Source organism: Motacilla alba, chromosome 15, assembly GCF_015832195.1.
Source record: "Motacilla alba alba isolate MOTALB_02 chromosome 15, Motacilla_alba_V1.0_pri, whole genome shotgun sequence".
In the NCBI taxonomy this organism is placed as follows: domain Eukaryota; kingdom Metazoa; phylum Chordata; class Aves; order Passeriformes; family Motacillidae; genus Motacilla; species Motacilla alba.
In genome coordinates this window covers 7,148,991-7,168,237 of record NC_052030.1, presented here as the reverse complement: position 1 = coordinate 7,168,237, position 19,247 = coordinate 7,148,991, and the positions used below count along the sequence as shown (strand labels likewise).

General features: G+C 44.9%; 1 protein-coding gene across 18 annotated transcripts in view; it reads left to right on the top strand.

Moving 5' to 3' along the window:
* FBRSL1 (fibrosin like 1) overlaps positions 1 to 17,097 on the top strand; it is a 507,461-nt gene extending 490,364 nt beyond the window's left edge. For 12 of the 18 annotated variants that reach the window (XM_038152187.1, XM_038152201.1, XM_038152196.1 and 9 more), the window contains 8 exons: positions 3,155 to 3,226; positions 3,793 to 3,831; positions 4,670 to 4,741; positions 5,976 to 6,108; positions 9,238 to 9,315; positions 10,740 to 10,823; positions 11,840 to 12,074; positions 14,073 to 17,097. In XM_038152187.1, the coding sequence (XP_038008115.1) occupies positions 3,155 to 3,226; positions 3,793 to 3,831; positions 4,670 to 4,741; positions 5,976 to 6,108; positions 9,238 to 9,315; positions 10,740 to 10,823; positions 11,840 to 12,074; positions 14,073 to 15,306 (1,947 nt within the window). In that variant the 3' untranslated portion in view covers positions 15,307 to 17,097. The remainder of the gene's footprint in view (positions 1 to 3,154; positions 3,227 to 3,792; positions 3,832 to 4,669; positions 4,742 to 5,975; positions 6,109 to 9,237; positions 9,316 to 10,739; positions 10,824 to 11,839; positions 12,075 to 14,072) is intronic. The other 6 variants (XM_038152198.1, XM_038152189.1, XM_038152205.1 and 3 more) reach the window with 2 other exon arrangements.
* Positions 17,098 to 19,247: the final 2,150 nt, after the last annotated feature.

Here is a 19,247-nt window from a genome sequence, read left to right as displayed (position 1 = left end):
GAGGTCTGCTGAAACTGGAGGAGAAACATGCAGTGAAGTGCATTATTTTGATTGAAATATTTACAGCTCATAATAGACCAATGAGTCCCAAATCATTTTATAAATCTAATGGTCTGCGATTGCAAAAGATAAACTGTGTTTATTCCCAGAAAAAACAATGAGAATTTGACTGCACAAGTGTGGGAACAATAGGGAGAGACTGCTGGAAATGGGTAGAGCAATTTGAAGGAGCTGAATTTTTATTCCCAGCTCCAACACAGTCTGACCTTGGGCAAGTTGCTTAAACCTTCTGTTCCTCAGCTTCCTCATCTATAAAGTTATCTTGCAGTGGGTTTTATAAGGGTTGATTAATGCCTGCAAGCTTCTTTGAGATAATGTGTTTGAAAGGTGCACTGCAGCTGTAACATGTCATTACAACTAGCACTGACTGGCATTTGGAAATGTTGCCATCATAACCCCCATTTTTTGGCAAATTCTGTGGTGTGCACTGCTTTTTTTTTTCCCCTCCCAGATGTGTTCTTTTTATTAACTATTTTAAATGTACCAAAACTGTTAAATCTCTCCAGACAAGAAATAATGGATTGTATCTGTATAGCATTTGTTTGAAAGTGGAGCATGTACTCCATTTGTAAGGTGACATGTTCAGCTTCCTCACATGCTGTGATTCTAGAGATTTCTTATCTTGAACTGCATTTCCATAGAACTCTGCTACTGTGTAAGAAGGCTTGAAGGAGAGCACTGTAGCCAGGCCATTCCTGTTTGCATTTTGAAGGTGATTTTCATATCCACACCAGGCAGGTCTGAGGGATGTGCTTCCCTCAGCAGTCTCACTGATGTCAGTGGAAGTCAGCAATTAGCAACTGCAAAAAAGGCCTTTTACAACCTGCCCCCTTAATGCTTTTAATGGAAGCCAGAGGATTTCCTCAGTGCCCACCAAATCCTTGACATTCTTTTATTTTAGGGATACATTACAAATAGCAAAGTCTCTAAAATAGCAAATGTTTTAGGGATACATTACAAATAGCAAAGTCTCTAAAGTGGCTTTGTTCAGAGGCAGTTTTGGACGTGGTGGCTGCAGGCCTAGAGAAGGAGCAGTTCATGGAAGCAGAGGGGGCAAAAGGGACAGAGCATGGCCATCCCTTGATGGAGTTTGTCTGCCACTGTTAATGGTTGTTACTCTTGCAAGGGGTAACAGGGAGTCCCTACAGAACCTGAGCAGTCAGGGTGTGAACTTGATTTTCCAAGAAAAGGAGCTGCAGGAATAAGGTGGAATTGGACAAATTTTGCTCACGTGCAGCCAGGGCTGTTTTGCCATAAGGCTCCTTCCTGCTCATGAGGAGCTGCTGGTGCACCAGTGGCACATTCTTCTACTTTCCATCTTCACTGTAAAATACCATTCGGCCAAGGAGCAGTGACATGGTGAGAAGGAAAAAGTGAGCACAGACCCTTTACATTTTTAGGCAGTTCCTAGTGCTGTTATAACTGCCTTTTAATTCATTTTAGATACATCCAGCATTTGCTAGCTTGAGTTTAAGCAGTGCAAGGTCACACTCTGGTGCTGTGGTTAATCACTGACATCATTTGATCTTTGCACAGTGCAGTATTTACATACAATCTAACATCTGAAAAAGAGAGGGATAGGTTGAAAAATGTATCTGCTGCTTTGGCATGTTACTTTCCAGTTTCCCAGAGGAGGCAGAGCTGAACTCTAGGCGAAGCCACTCCAGTCATTGTTACTGCATCGTTCTTCCGTGGTCTCTCCCTCCCAAGCTGTTTGACTAAAGCCTGCATAATCACCACAGACCTGATGATTTGGCTTTAGCACTCTGACTCCTGCACTTCTTGCTTTCCAAGGCAGAGATCTTGGCTTTGTTTTTCCCCTTCCCATGTCATTTGCCTACAGCTGTGCGTGTGAGTCCACTGCACATAAATCCAGGCTGACGGTGAATTTCTCTCTGAGATTCCTGAAGGCCATTTCTCACAAGCTAAGAACTTGAAAAGGTCAGAAGTATTCAGTTTGCTTTGCCGGAGGAAGCATTCACGTCTTTCTCCAGGGGACAAAGGGACAGGATGACACCATACTATTAACATGTTGTGATCTTTAAGCTCTTGCCTGTATGAAAGCTGTAACTTATTTGCCACCTTATATCTACCTCAGCTGTCAGAGAGGCCCTGAGAGCTCCAATCTGCCTGGGGAGTGCATTGACTTACCTACACACACACACGAGAATTCACTTTTTAATGAGTCTGGAAGTTACATAGCCTTAGACAAACTAAAACTTACCTTCCCTCCTACACCCAGGATTATACTCATGCCTCGTACTGTTTGAAATCTGCTACAATTTGACCTAAAACATGAGTGAAATAATCTCTTGGGGAATGAGGTTTAACCCCTCTGCACTCAGCTGTGCAGAGGCACCAGGTGCAGTCGCTGAGGGAGTGGGAGATGGATGAATGCCGGAGTGAGGAGATGGACGAGTTCTTGGGGATCATTAGGACAGGACAACAGGTGGGATCCGGAGGAGGAGGAGCAGGGATTCGTTCAATGAGGTGTTTAATTCTTGCTGCAAGTGATGGGGTAAACAATGCAAAGCTGTAAAAGGCCCACAAGCGCCTTCTAAGGTTTCTCATTTTTGCCTTGTCGAAGCAAATAGATGGGCTGTTGCTGGTGAGGCATTGTGTTACCTGGCCCCAGTCAGAGAGGGGCCATGGTCCAGCGTGTGCAATATGGGACTGGGATGCTCAAGTTGTTCTGTTCCTGTCTGCTGTGCTGGTTGCTGCCTGGAAGATGGAGGGAGTCAGGCCACCTCTCTTGTTCTCTCTCCAACCTCCTGCCTGTTTTGTCTAAAGAATAAGCTTGGGGGGCAGGGTCTGTCTCTACCCATGCACATGCACAGCACAACGGGGTGTGATCTCAGCAGGGCTTAGGGGTGCTACTGGAATACTGTTACTGCTGCTCAGAAATAATAAATGCCATGGTGGTTAAATGCTGTTGGCTGTCAGTAAGAGATAACATTTAGCACTAATGTAGCAATATGCGTGCTCAAAGCACAGTGCAAACATGGACTAATTAATGCTGTTAACATCAGATAGAGATGTTAAATGTACCGCTGGTGTGATACAGTATTATTCACGCTCTCTTCTTGTCTTTCAGACTTCAAACCCTATTGATGTAGCAGGTAGACCAGGCACAGTCCACCATACGCTGCTGCAGAAGACTCCAGGGGTAGGCAACAATATATAAACTTCTTTTCAGCTTATCTGGGTGTACAGTAAACACAGTGATTGCTGATAAAAAAATGAGAGTAGGCTGGTGAGCAAATTGGTCTTCTAGACTGGGAACATGCAGTGAGGAGAGAAGTTGTCTTTTTCTGGTGAGACAGCAATCTCCACCAGTCCTGAATCCAAAAGGATGTATTGGCTTCTTTCAAAAGTCAAAAGAGAATGGGGCAGGAAACCCCTTCAATGTCTTTCCTCTAGGTATTGCTTGGAAAGTACTTTCATGCACTCCATTTCAGAATAATTACAAGGCTCAGAAAAGCACTGGCACTGTTCAGTTGCTGGCCTGAAGCTGCTTTGTTTATCATAAAATTCTGCTGAGTTTGGTTGAAGGAATGAAAGAGAAGTTTTAAGCCTTCTTTAAACCTTTTAGGTTTCCCGTGTCACAGGGGACTTCTCTGGAACGTTGCTTTCTAAATGCTTTCACTTGTTCAGAGGAAGGAAGTTCCCCACCTTTCTGTATATTGGCTAGTTTTAGAAAGACTGATTGTTTTATTTCTGCTTTTTCCATAGGTGTCAGACCCTTATAGGCCTCCAGTAAGAGTAAGTAAGGTTTGTGGGGGATTTTATATACATACTTTTACGCAGACACTTGGAATATTGTGCATGTGCTTTTGAAATTTAACATATCCAGTAGAAAATCTCATGCTCATCCTTTACTTCAAGCAAAATGTCAGTTAGCTCTCTGCCACTTCTGATTAATACCATTTAGGTTGAATCCCGGCCTTATTTTGCATCCATTTATGTGCATTAATAGTTCACAGTATGAAATGAGGGTCACGGAAGTAAATGACTGCGAGCATGGGCAGACATTCACCAGTGAACAGATCGGCGGTGGCTTAGGTCAATGTGCTGCTGTTCCACATAAACAGTGGAACAGTGAGTACCATAGCTGAAAACAGGGACTTGTTCAGCTGTGGCACTGCTCATCCTGGGGATTGTTTGTCCCTACCCTTTCCCTCCCCAAAAGCCAGTAGCCATAATAACCACGCATGACTTAGCCTGCAGTGCAGCAGGGGTGAATGAACAGGGCTCTTTTCAGAAACAGAACTCTCAGCCATTAGTTGCTTTCTCTTAAGCATGGCATACTGTTCTTTGCTGCCATTCATTTCAATTTGAGAAGGGGGGAGCGCAAGTAGGAAAGAACAAGGCAGGATCTCAGATGTCCATGAGATGGGGATGATAGCCCACATTCTTCCTGTTTCCTTCTTAATTTAAACATCATCTGCTGCAGTACAGCAGAAAATGTTGATCACCCATTGTGCCGTTTTAGTAATCAGCCTTTCTCATTGCTTAGCTGCCTGGTTGACAGTAAGGGAAATGAAATGTTCTATCTGATGTAGATTGCTAACGTATAAATTAATCTGAATTCTTGTGCTTTCCACTGCAGAAACCCGGGAAGTGGTGTGCGGTTCATGTACAGATCGCCTGGCAGATCTACCATCACCAGCAAAAGATAAAGGTAATTCAGATGGTTTCTGGAGCACAGCCAAGTCTTTTAGCTTACAGATTGTATTTGAGTGAGTAATGGGCAGGAAGCAGTTACTGTGGTGATTCTCAAGCTTGCCTGTATTGATTAACTAATACTTACACTCCTTTAACATTTATTGTAGCAACTGTAAAGTTTATCTGAGGGCAGAGGAGCTGGGTGGAAGGGTGTACAGCCAGAAAGAGAGGAAGAAAGTGAGGGGCAGAGTAATTTCCCCAAGTCAATCTTTTTTTTTACAAAGCATGCACATTTAATGTCGCTTCCCTTCTGCATTAGTACCTCCTGTGGAGGAGGTAATGAAATGGCCAATGCAGTGAAGAACATTACAGAGCAGAGAGCAGCAGAGTAGATTGATAACATCAGTGTTGGAGGTTGTGGGGCTTCCTGTGATGGTGGGCAGAGGGAGGGGGTTTAACACTCTAGAGGTAACAGGATGTAGGTACCTGGGGTGCTGTTGCAGGCTTTAGATCCCCTATGGCAGGTAGAATAGCTGATAAAGGGACTTGTGTAGGTTTTATTTTTTCACAGCTCCTAGAGTAGTTTTTTGTCCCATTATTGAAGGCTATTCTCTGCTTAAGTAGATGCCTCTGAAAGGAGTGTATGTCCATATATTTTTGTAAGCAAATACATAATCTTTAAGCTATTCATAGGTGTCTGTGACTAAGGTGCAGTTCTGGCCACGCTCACTTCTACAGGGCAAGGATAAAAACAGTCTCTGGAGAAGCCTCATAGCTTCCTTCATCCTTTGTCCCTGGCCTGCACACTGAGCTGTCCTGGCTGCAGGAAGGGCACAGTATGGGCACGTCTCTCTCAAGCTGGAGAGGCAGAACAGACGAGCCCATCACCCAGCTCTCGAGCTTCTGTCGGCAGCTTTGTGCCTGCAGAGGATTTTTGTCAGGCTGAGAGCGCCGGCTGCCCCTGGGGTGCCAAGCACTCGGTGTGTCACGTTCCTGCCTGTGCTGGGGGCTGAGTGCTCCCCGCTGACCTTAGCCTGGCACGGGGCAGGCAGCTGAGAGGCTGCGGGCTGGGGTGGCCCTGCAGAGCCTGGCAGAGCACGGCCGCGGCTGCGCTGCGTGAGCGGGGACGCTGCTGTCACTCTGGCTAACGCTCCCTGGCAGGGCTAGGGAGGAATGAGCCTTAACTCCCTCTCTTGTTTTCCCATAAAAAAGGAAGTGTGTAATGAGATTGGTTTTGTATCATTTGACAGCAAATGCAGCTGGATCCCCACAAGCTAGAGATAGGTGGTAAACTTGACCTGTTCAGCAGACCTCCTGCCCCTGGAGTGTTTCCAGGCTTCCATTACCCACAAGATCTTGCCAGGCCTCTGTTTTCTACCACAGGTAAGGGAAGATCATTCCTTTTTGATTAAAAACAAACCAAAACAAACAAGAAACAGTCAGTGTATGTCGTGCATGACTTTACAGCTACATAGGCCTCAAAAATAGAAGCAAGGTTGGTTCAAGGGGTGCAGAGACACTGCTGTGACCAGGGCTCTGCCACCACCTCCAGTGCAGGATCCTCTGCACATCACTGAGCTGCAGCAGTTGGCCCACAGTCCTGTGTGTGCAGCTGGTTCTTATGTGCCTGATTAGTAGGCTATTGAGTGATTTTTTAAAAGCGATTCTGACAAAACATTTGAAAATGTTTCCATTGCACAGGATTGGAAGTGGCCCCAGTCTGTTTCTTGCTTTTATATTTGCCATGCTAGCCTTCTCAGCTCCTCCACTCACCGAGTTTCTGTTTGTTTTCTGAAAACAAGGGTTTTTTTGTAAAAGGAAAACTTCAATAACAGCAATGAAAATTTCACAGAAGGTGTATTTGTCAAGTGTTTGTTTTTTAAATAGAAAATTCCTCTATGTGTTACAAAGTTAAGCAAAGTTCAAGGCTTAAAATGATATATTGAATTTACAAGGAGCCCCAAAGAATTAAATACAGTTTACACTGATCAATTGTTTTCCAATATGTTGGAGAAGTAATTACAATTACACAATTACCAAAGGACAGTAACCTTCACTGTGTTGTTCTGGATGGCTCTGACCATGGGAGACTGCATCTCTACCATTCTGGTCTAGGATGGCAGCATGGATTCATGTGGACACCTGTCTACAAAATGCTAAATGTTGTTTTTATTCTCAAACTTAACTTTCTTCTCAGCTTCCTCACATTTTCTCTCTGTGTTAGAGATGCCAAAGTCTGCATTCTGAATGAGCTGCATCAATTGACGATATGTAACTTAGCTCTTTATGTATGGGATTAACTGGAAAATAATGTAATTTTCTTCCCTAATGTTACTCTGGTTTTATGATGCAATATTGCATAATCACCTTAACTCAGTGCAGACATGGTCATATTCAGCCTTGGTTCAACCCTGTGGAAATTAATGACTTTAGTTTTGAACTCAGTCCCAAAAGTGACAGAAAAGCAACAGATGACAATCAAGCTGAAATTCCTGTGAGAAGTGAGTTTCAAATGCAGATGCCAAATAGCCTTCAGGAACTCCACCAGTGCTTCAGTCTGTCTTTCTGCTCTGTCTGTGGATAGAAATTCTTAAGCATCAAATGCACGCTTCTACCACACGTAATCAGTGCTGGTACCAGCTCTACACTGTAGGGTGCTACCCTGTATTTTGGTCTCTATAAAGGTGCTTTGATAGTACAAGGTCAAGATACTCATTGCATCTACTTGGATGCATAAGCACTGCTTATTTACAAACCTCTGGCTGTTTTCCTGTGGTAGATGTTTCCCTATCACTGTCCTGTGTTGTCATTACAAGAATCTTGTTTCATATCTGGTTTTGCTACTGTAGGCTGTTCTGGACAGAATTACCCTAACAGACAGAAAAGCACCAGTCCAGTTGGTATCTGGAGTTTTTTTTCCCTTAAAAGATGCAAGCATGGCTTGCTTTTCAGTCGTAAAAGCAAGAGGGAAAATAGTATGAAATAGAAACATTAAAGAAGGCAAACTAATGGAAAACTTTCACTAGAGAGAAACAACCTTACAACAACTTGTCTGTGAGTGTATTAATCATAAGAGCCATCACACAGTAAATCCAAGTAAAGAGTGCTGTCAGTGTGAGCAAACACTGCAGCTGGAACACGTGGAGGAATAAAGCTTTTACTCTGGAATATCTGAGGCATTCTTTTCACCTTACTGAGCACGTGTGCAGTTGGTGTGAATCATTGGTTCTGCTGCATTGCCTGGTTACTGGGGGAGGCATAAGTTATCTTAGGGCCACCTGTCTCCAGGAGGGATGCTGGCTGCCTGGCAGACAGTCTCTTTAATAACTGCCTGACAGCCTGCAATGCTGCTCCTGGCTTTCTCCGGAGGATTTTTTATTATCAGCCCATGTAGGGGAGTTTGTAAGCTGTCTCCTTTGAAGAAATCTCCCATCCATTATACACCTTCTGAAATCTTAAAGGATTAGAAAGATGACAGTCTCCATCCATCTTGAAGCATTGGAGCAGTCAGAATGTTTATAGAGAGGTACTGGATAGGTCTCCTTGCCGTGGTCTCTCTTAAGTTTCTTCAACTCATTTTCTGGCTGCTTAGGTTTGAGGTGCCCAAGCTGGTGAGGGACACAGAGCTCTGTCTCCCTCTCGGGTTTCACAGTTTGCTCATGTTCTGGACACATGAGTGCTTTTCACAGCAGCCATCAGGGGTTGGGCTCTGTCTCCAAGGAAGGCCAGGTCAGGGGCTGACCGAGTACCCCAGTGACAGGTGACACCAGTGCTTCTCACACTGAGGTTGTGAGCCCATTCAGATTGCCACATGCCCGCTTGGAAAGGAAGAAAATCTCTCATTTTCTGCTCTGAAAGGAGAGCAGAATTTTCTGCATGAGCCTGGTCCACCTTGAAATACAGGGCAGACCTGCTTGTTTCAGCCCTTCCTTCCCATCTCCTCAGCCTGGTGTAATCCAGCATGCTCAGCAGTGGTGTTCTTTCCCACAAGGAAGTGAGGCACCATGGCAATGAGCAGTGTCTAGGAAAGAGAAAAAATACCAGGGGGGAGCCTGTGGATGCAGAGACAGATGTGAGAACGTAGCTGGAGCTCTCATGGGAGAGGCATGATTGATGTTCCCTGTGTGCCTGTCATTAACTGGTGTTTCATACACACTAATCAGTCACTTCTGAGCACCTTCTGGCTGGGCTCATAACCTGGGCTGACCCTTTTTCTTGTAAACATGGAGTAATGACTGAAAATGTCAGACAAAGAGCTTGGCTTCCCTGTTTCTCCAGGTGAGCAGCAGCTCTCAATGCAAGGTCTCCTCCTGCCTCCTGGGGCCCTGTTAGACTCCTTGGTAGGGCTCCCAGGGAGATCCATGTTGCTCACTCAGCCAAGGTTTGGGGTCTTCCCCTGCCTTTGTTGTTTAAATGTGGCCTTTGCATCGAGCTCTTGGATGTGTGGCCAGGAGCTCTGTGTAAACAAGGAGTCACCTGCCCCTGAACTAAAAAGGGACCTTGTTCTCACAGGTGCAACACATCCAGCCACCACCCCGTTTGGTCCCTCGCCTCACCACAGCAGTTTCCTGCCTACAAACCACTTGGCAGGTAAGTGGAAGTAGCCCTGCCTTCACCTCTGTACCTCTGCCCCCTTCCTGGCTCTCAGTGTGCTCCTGCACTAGGGGAGGGAAAGGCTTAAACTGCCTGAGGATCCCGAAGCTGGCCAGCTTCTCATCCCTGCCAGCTCCTAGCACATGCCCTCACTGTCCCCCAAAGGAGAGGGCAGTGCAGAGCTGTCACATCTGTCACTGCTGGGACACTGCACTGGAGCCCAAATGTGACATGTAGAGTCCTGTGCTCCTGAATGTGCCTGAAGAAATGGGGGAAATTTATGCAAAGATACCTCAGACAAGCCTCAGCTTAAAATGGGCTCCTCCTGTACCATTTTCCACCTGTGAAAGGTCTTGACCAGGTTCTTTAAAAGAGTTCAGGGAACAGTTCCTGGCAAGTAGATGTTCTGCACATTTTGCCAGATTTTCAGTTTCCTAATTGGCAGTAAGTAAAGCCTGATTTTGTCAAATTTCCTCATTTTAGAACCTCACAAGCAGCTCATTGCCAATTAAAGTTCAAGCTCTGTTGATTAATGTTTTAGTAACATTCATCCAATCAGTAAATGTGGCATGCCACATGACCTAGTAGACTTTTTTCTCTTGCAAATACCCAGATTTACATCAATTCCTGAACATTCTGTCAAAATTAACTATCTCTACCGAGTCACTCAGCCATTTAAGATCAAAGAGGAAGGACAAGAACTGTTTTAAATAAGTAAATAAGCAAATAGCAGTTTGCTTTAAGCTACAAGCTATTTGTGCCACTTGCCTTGATATTTTAAATGTGATATCTGTGAGGAAGTGGAGAGCAGCATTACCTCCTGAAACATGGCAAGTTAAGGGCTTGAAGGGGACAGTCAAAAAGCCAGCAGGAGGAGTTGTTTAGTGATGACCAGTAGAAACGAAAACAGGTACACTGGTAGGATTTAACCCATAGCTGTCTCTGGAGTGTGGAAACCTGAGATGGGCTATGTGCCCTCAGAGAGGAACCTCTTCTGGTGATGGGTGCCTTTACTGGGAAAAAAGTGCAGAAACAAGACAGTCATCTCCTCGGTGCTGGCCTAGAGGCCTGCTGAGATTCTTCTTTCAAGGCAATTGCAATGTTTCTTCTAGTACTGATAAGGAAAGAGAGTTATAGCTCAGCAGCCACCCTAATTTCAGCTATTAGACCTTAATTTCTAACTCACTTCTGACGCGCATACAAAAGTTTATTACAGCACCTGTTTGCAGAGCGAGCACTGAATCCCTTCTCCATTTTAACATGATGGGAATTTTCTGTGCAAAGAACCTTGCAATGAGAAGGATCAGCTTAAAGTCTGGCCTAATCCTACTTGGATTCAAACCGTTAAGAAGGGGAGGGGTGCGTTTCATTCTCCAACATTCTTGGCTAAATGCCTGCTAAATCCCTGTTTGCCTTTCCAGATCCATTTAGCAGGTCAAGCACCTTCAGCGGCCTTGGGAACTTAGGCAGCAATGCCTTTGGAGGATTAGGCAGTCATGCTCTGAGTAAGTACTGGCTGGGTTACTGCAGACAAACATCCCTTCCAGAAAAGCCACATGCTAATATTTACAGCAGCTGGTGGTAGTTTTTAAAGAAGTTTAATTCCTAACCTCCATTCTCCTATCTGAAAACACTGCACCTAAGATTTCCAGGTCTCTGCGGTGGGAGCTTTTCTGCATGTCACAGAGATCAGTAGCTGTGCTCTGTGCCTCCTCACTGCTGAGGGTTGGTACCTTGAGTGCTCAGAGAGGCACTGGAGCTGCAAAACCCCGAGCTCTGGGACCCTGTGGGCACCTAAAGTAACACCCTTCACCAGCGAAGATGCACAGTGGAGCAGCTATTGATACTTCTTCTAATTCGTGTAGACATCCTCTGTAACCGTTGGCTGAAGTTTAAATTACCTGTATAAAACAATTCTACCTCAAAAACACGTTACCTGTAGGCAAAACATGCTTGAGAGCCACACATAAGAGAGCACATAAGAGAGCATGCTTGTGCATCTCATGGTGCAACAGGAATCAGCTGAAGATGGATGGAGGAAAATCGAGTGACTGTTCTGAAAGCCTGCAGCCAAGCTCTGTGTTTATACACGCACATACATACCACCAAATAGTCTGGGTTCTTCTACAAAAAAAGTCCCTGAAGCTTCAGCTGCAGGCAGCTGATTGCTTGTAACTACCCACAAATTAAAGTTTCTGCCAGAGAGAGGAGCTGAGGAAAAATACTGCTTTTGTGCTGGAGCCCTTGCCTGGGGTGGGGGGAGAAAAGAGAAGCTGGGCATTTTCAGTAGTCTCTGAGTTATTGAAATGTATAAAGCTTTCTCCAACAACGGCCTTTAAAGAGCTGGTGGATCTTACACCCAGTGTTGGAATTATCTGTCTCCACTCACTGAGTAGTTCCCCCTCACCATTAAAAAGCCTTAAAAGGACAGTTCTGGTTGTAACTAATAGTGTGAAAAATGTCTGTATAATGATTGGCTTTGAATTATTTTTAACTCTTCCTCCCCCTGCCATTATTCTAGCTCACAACAACATTTTTACTCACAAAGATGGCCCAAACCTGCAGAATTTCAATAACCCCCATGAGCCATGGAATAGACTCCACCGGACCCCGCCGTCCTTCCCAACACCTCCCCAGTGGCCCAAGCCCTCGGATTCGGAGCGGAGCTCCTCGGTGACAAACCATGACAGGGACAGAGAGCGGGAGCCCGAGAAGAGGGATCTTTCTCTGAGCAAGGACGACAGAGACAAAGAGAGGTGAGCACTGTGGCCTGACCACTTCCTCCTGGGACTGTTTTTCCTCTATATTTTTTCTGTTTTCCCTAAAATGTTGCTGATCCTTAAAGCAGCTGATAGGCATTTTCCCCAGATGAGCACAAGTAGTAGCAGCACCAAAAAAATTCCTCTTTGCCTTTTAGGATTTGTCTTCTGTGGAAATACAGTAACCCAGTCCCCACTAGTTGGTTAACAAATCACACCAGGCTGAGGAATTGAGTGTGGTGCTGTTTTCAGTGTACTGAAAACTTGGTTGTTCTCAGTGCAGCTGCTTTAGGATTGCTGTGTATTCTGAAATTGTGATGGGTCCTTTGGAGACTGTCATAGTTCTCATTAATGTACAGGTATGCTGATGAATTCAAATGTTAGCTGGACATTAACAAGATAGCAATGCAAATGCCTGAATCTGGAGCAGCGTGCATGAATCCATTAGCAAAACTGATTTTAAAAAATTGCATTGTGGGCAAATCCTTATTACGGATGACAGGCCTGTATCACCTGGGCTATAGTTACTTCATTAGCTCCCAGTTATACAATTTTGAATCTGTGAAACCCTTTATATTTCAGAGCCCAGTTGTCTCCAACAGGCTACTTCTTTGTAGGCAATAAGAGCCTGCAAGTCTTAGATGTGTGTGCTTGACTAGTGATAGGGGTTCATAGTTTGCTGGAGTGCTTTTAATGAGATCTTCAGGCAGTACCTGTGAACAAGATTATATGGAAGCAGTAGGCTGAAAATCTTCTTGCTTTACGTGTTAAATTGCCTCACATCCTTGCACAGATTTTGTTCAGGTAGGGAAGGTATCCCTTCTTGGCTCTAATAAAATTCATTTGCAGACCAAGGTTACTTTCCTCTCAGGAGTGTTCACACAGGGGTTAACAGCTCTATTACACTTCTATTAATTTAGCTTAAGCTGTCCCCAGCATCCCTATTTGGCCATGGTTTTAATAAACCACATCCTTGACCAGCAATCAGGACTACCACCGAGAAAGAAAGCTGGGTTAGCAAATGTAATCATAAGGGATAAATACTTACACAGCTCCCCAAAACATCTCCAGCTTTCAGCACTCAGGTCTTACAGCTCTCAAAAACAAACACAACATAAAACTTAGGCAAAGTGAGCCTCTCAGCTGCATAATGCAGTTCTCTCAATCACACGATCATATTTTGCATTTAAAGTGTCTCTCATTCAGCGCAAAGTGCTTTTAGAAGGTGAGCATTATTTATTCCCCTGTTAAAAAGGTGGGATTACTGTGACTAATTGGCTTGCTCAGAGGCAGAGGTGCAGTTGGAAATGTAAACCTTTGTGCCTCTCTTTCTAAACCGTGGATATTGTCATCAGACCCCTTGTTTATCACAGCAGGTCCTCTTGAAACGCAGCTCAGTTGCTCAGTTTCATGGCTGATTCAAGGGTGTTTCTCCTGAAGCATCTGGCTTACCTGCAAGAACTGCCAAGAACAAAAACTCTTGCAGTTCTGTAGGAAAATCAGTTTCACCTTATGGCTGCTTCCAGTCAATGAGGCTGACTTGGGAAGGACCTGCATACATTTCTGTAGGCTTCTGTTTTGTGTGCCTGATCTGTGTTTTAGGAAAGGAACCCAAGTTTTACAGCTGAGAAGGTCATTGCCTAGCAGCAAGATGTACACATGAGCACACAATAAGCTTTTTTTAAAGAAAAATAAGCTGTCTAAAATTCTTCTTTCCCTACATTTCTCAGTGAAATGGTGTTAGGGTGAATATAGTATTTTTCCAGCCACATCCCCAGTTTAGTCCTACATTTGTGAGCATTTAACTTTTTTTTGTCTTTAAGGTATGTAAAGGCAGATTGTGCGTATCGCTTAGCATCGCATCACAGCTGTAGCTGATGTTTGTAGAGCTTTCCAAATCCTTTCCTGAGCAATTTCAAAGTGTACAACTGAGCACAGCACTGTGCATGCCCAACATCACACATAACCAAGGACGCACCTTCTGTCTTTTTGCAGAGACCTCATGGATAAAAACAGACATTCGAACAGATCCTCGCCGGCATCCGCCCCAGTGACGCACCAGATCAGCAATCTCATCCGCAGCAACAGCCAGAGCTCCAGCGAGCCCATCAGGCAGGTCAGCCTTGGGGACAGGGAGAGGTCCAAGGAGCCCGAGAGAGAGCACCCTGACCGGCTGAGAGAGCCGCCCATAGCTGAACACAAGATCAAAGAGAGCCGTTCCCCAGTGAAGGAAACTCCAAGCCATGATAAGAGACCCTCTGAGGACAACACAAAGCCAGTAATCCAGTCTGTATCCCCATACAGCAAACCTGCACTAAGTGAGAGCTTGAAGCTGACCAATCTAATGAGCAAGGACATGGAGAGAAAGACTGAGCTTCCCAGCGACCTCCAGAAGATTAAGAATGACATCAAAGTCAAGGAGGAGAGGAAGGAAGACAGTGATGTGCTAGTGGTTGGGTCTGAGCCTTCCCAGCACTCCCGGTCAGTGGAGCATCCCCCACCACCCACTCTCCACGGATTATCATTGCCCCACTCGATGGCTGCCTCCATGCCCATCTCCATGGGCAGCGTGCACCAGATGAACAACATGAATGTCCTGGACCGCAGCAGGATGATGACCCCGCTCATAGGCATGAACCCTTTGTCAGGAAGAGAGAGGCTGCCGCATCCCGGATTTTCCTGGGACCCGATGAGGGACCCGTTGCGAGATGCCTACCGGAGCTTAGACCTGCACCGTCGAATGGACTTCCAGCTCCGGACAGATCCTATCCATAGGTTTCCTACCACCTCTGGCTTTTATGACCACGAGCGTTCCTACAGAGACAGGGAACCACACGACTACAACCACGAGAACCTTCTGGAAGCCCGCCGAGAGCAGGAGCGGTTGCGGCAAGTGGAGGAGCGCGAGCGCTTGCACTTACGGGAAGAACTTGAGCGTGCCAGAATGCACCACTTGCACTCGTCCCCCATCGAAAGCCACCTGGCACACGTGCCATCCTTCATGCCTCATTTGAGCGGGATGCATTACCCCAGACTGAGTCCATCCACTGCCATGCACAACGGGATTTTGAACAGGAACCCGCCGACCGCAGCGCTGAGCGCGCCGCCGCCTCTCGTACCAGCCAGCAGCACCAGACCTGCCTCCCCTCGCAGGACTACTCCACTCACAAACTCAGAGTCCAGGGACTATTCCCCCTCTAGGAACCCCAAAGAAGTAGAGGCACGATAGTCCCCAACATTGAATTTTAAACCCACCTGTACATAAAACAAGCAAGCAAACAAACAAGCAAGCGACAACAAAAAAAAAAACACAAACAGGAAAAAAAAAACAACAAAAAAGAAAACAACAAACCTTTTACAAAATGCACTGCTGTAAACTTTTTTTTTTAATGTAAAATTTGTAGAAGTTAAGCACATTTCCATAAATTACGGGGTTGGGGACTTTCCAACAAGAAGGTTGCTGAGAATGGGAATTTAATATATAGGTATTGATTTTTGGTTTTGTTTTTTGTTTCTGTGCTAAAAAAAAAAATGAGTTAAGAATATCAAGTTTGTACATTTTTTCCCAAATGTGAGAAACATTTTTAATGGATTTGTATTTTTTTTAATTTTGTGCTCTTTATTCACTTAAAAAAAGAAGAAATTTTGCTTTTGTTTTTAGTTAAATTTGCATTTTAAAGGCCTCAGATCCTTAAGAAAAAAAATACCCAGGGTTTCTTAAAAGTATTATTTATGGAAATACTGTAGTTTTACAGTCCACTGTGAGGTTCCCTTCTGAGGCCAATTGATCACTTACCTTGGTACTTTGGAACCGAAGTTACAGATATATATTAAAATATTAATAATAATAATAATGTACAAAACTGTTTGTTTTTTGCCTTATTATATTATGCAGAAATTTAAGAGGAATTTTTTTTGACTTCTTGTTTTAAACAAAAAAAAAAGAAAACAAACTGTAAATATTCTGTTAATATAAATGTACACCAATATTAAATTCTTAACATAGGTAGACTTTATAAAAATGGTTTCTAGAACCACTCTGGTTATTTGTTAACATGGTTACAACTCATACTCTTGTCACAGTCAGAAATTCACACTCAGAAAGCTCAGTATGGCATATAAACTTCAACTATGCAAGAACTCGGAGGCAGGTCTTAGTGGATGTTGGGGGGAGGAAGGTTTTAAAATAAAAAAATTTAAAAAAAAAAACAACCCAAAAACAACCAACTCGCAACTCTGGAGACAAAATGGCAATGGCATGTGAACAGGAAGAAGGATGCTTGTGTTTAGCAAAAAAAAAAAAAAAAAGAGAGACTGAATTTTTTTGTACAAACACAAGGGACAGTTCGTCAAGGAAAGAGAAAGACACACGCTTCTGGAAGGGAATTTTGGTTTCCTACTTTTCAAGCTGGCAAAAGCAGATGGAACTGGCACAGTACCATGCGGCAGACCCTTTCCTTATTTTTTTTTCCTTTTTTTTTCTCTTTTTTTGTGTTGTGGGCAGGATCGCTGGCAAGCAAGGACAATTTTCCGTGGACCCCTTGTGCTAATTGTGCAGTGTTCTTATTGGAATCTGTATACAAGACAAAGTAGAATTTTAGGAGTGCAAAAAAAAGTCTAATGGTTGATTAAAAAAAAAAAAAAGAAATTCTGATATATTATCTATAGTACATGAAGACCATAAGCAAATGTTTGTTTCAGTGTGGTTCTGCCTTGAACTGCTTTTTGGCATGATTTATTTTTTATTTCCAATTTTACTTTTCATCCATATGTAAATTTTGCCATGTTTTACTTGCTGTACCATCCCCCCTTCCCTTATTTTATTTTTCAGTGTCCATGTTTTATATATCCTGGGCTTTTTCTCTCTAGTTAATTCAGCCATCCGCTACTATTTTCTTGGCTCTGTAACTCTTGTTTCCCCCCCCTCCCCGTCCTCCCCCCTGCACCCCCTGTAATTTTAAACATTCAGTTTCCTTGTAGATCAATGAAGATAAATACAACATTGATTTTGGATGAAAAAGGCAGTTGAGTGTTTGTGTGTCGTAGCCAGCGCTGTTGACTCGAGGCTAATGGTTTATTGACGGCTGGGAAGGGGCTGGTGCTGGGACAGGGATTTGCTTCTGCCTGTGAATCCTTCCCAGCAGAAGGAACACGCTTTGGAGGTCGGGATTTGGGGGTTTGGAGAGGAGAGCAGAGCAGTGCCCCCAGCCCTGCAGCATCTCCACCGCACAGCCCGGGGGCACCTCGGGCTCTGACCCAGCATCTCCTGCCAGGGGAAGGAAGGACAGCAAAGGAAGCACGGCCTGCGTGCAGCAGCTCGTGTGAGGGACCCTGCTGCTGGCATCACCACGGGAAGGTTACCACCTCCAGCGCTGCTCTGCACTCCCGTTTGCTTGCCCAGGCTCTCCCCGGGCTGAGCCGTCTGCAGGGGATGGAGCCGAGCCCCCGCGCGGCGCGGCTGACGGAGCGCCGGGCCACGGGGCTCCAGCAGCGTGGTACAGCTCCTGGGTCTAAGCCCGCGTGTGACCGAATTACTGAGCGTGAAAAAATAAAATGAAATAAAATAGCAGGGTCCTTAATCTGATGAAAGGAGGCTTAAAACAAAATAGGCATTAAAAATCAGCACCTGCTCTCCCAGCTGAAATTGGAGGAACATGGAACACATGGTGGATGTGAAAAGCGTGTTGGACTCGGCATTAAGATTCATAATGTTGGCTCAGGGGGATTGTAATTCTCCTGGTGCCAGTGTCCGACTTGGGATCTTGTTTAACACCATTTCTGTCATGGATCTGCATAAATGAGCCCTCCTAACCTCTGCTAGAGCCCATAGCTGCATGTTCCTAGTGCAGGTACATGCGAGCAAGGAGATTGTTACTGCAAACCTCAGAAAAAGAAATGCAGAAATGGGCCATACCCTTTGGAAGCATTTGGTCTGTGTATGACTTAAAAAGTGAGCATTAAATCAATGCTATGCTCCCCTGGCATTCCTCCTGAAGGATTGCTTATTGCAGCCACCCTGGTGCCAGAAGAATTCATCATGACTGATGTTGTGGTGGTCTGAATATTAAAAGAAAATCAGTGGTTTGCCATTTACTGTATTAGGAGGCATTGCTCTCACGCCTTCGGAGGATGACCCATCAATAATGCTGCACTACAGTGGGATTCCTGTGGAATTGCACAGTGTCGAGTATCAGCCTTCTCGCAAAATGGTTCATCATGATTAATGGTATTATTACCTAAACAGAGAAACTAATTAATTCAGCCTTATTCCTTTAAGCCACCCCAGCTGAGCTGCCTTCTGCTAAAAGAACTGGTACAGAAGGACTTCCTGGGTTTTACGCATTTCTACCACTGTTCAGCTTTCATTTTGTGCCGTTTTCACCATTTTTATTCTACTTTTGGCTGTGTCCCCAAAGACTTCCCTCAGTCACCAAAAAAGGGTGGAATTTAGCAAACAAATGACAGTGGGTGGGAGGAAAAAGATGGGATTTGGAAGGTTCATTGCTTGCCTCAGGCAGCCTGTGTTTAAAAAGATACTCAGGAAGCCGTAAGGAGGGAGACCAGTGGTTGCACTTACATTACCTTTTGTCCAAAATGCCATTGGGGCTCCATGGAAGATGTGTGCACCAGCTTCAGTTAATGGGGGTCACTCTTGGCCCAGTCAGTAAAATAGACAACCAGGATACCAGGGGGTGAGGGAAAAAGCCAATCTGTAAAGCTGTGACACATCCTCAGATCACTTGTCAAAAATATTAACTGTTCCTTGATGAAAAAGATCTAGTGCTTCCCCAAAAAGCCTGCTTTATTGCCTAAAATAAGCGTATGGGAATTGTCCTTTCCAGCCTATATAGATGCCATAAATGTGTAGTTAGCTGTTGGTGGCCTGGAGTTAGACAAACAGAGGGTTGATGCAGGGAGCCCAAGGGCTCGGCAGCAGGCTGAGCTTCCACGGGCAGGTCTGCAACGCCAGCCCACCTGGGCCCAGAGGAGGGAAAGCCAAAGGAGCCAACTCTTCAGGAATGCAGTGTCCTGAGAGCTCCCCAACTCTTCAGGAACGCAGTGTCCTGAGAGCTCCGGGAAGAGCGAGACACACCAGCTGTGCTTCGGGCAGCCCAGCAAGTGCCAGAATGAGAGCAGGGGTAGAGATCAGTGGTGTGCAGCTCAGGCTGG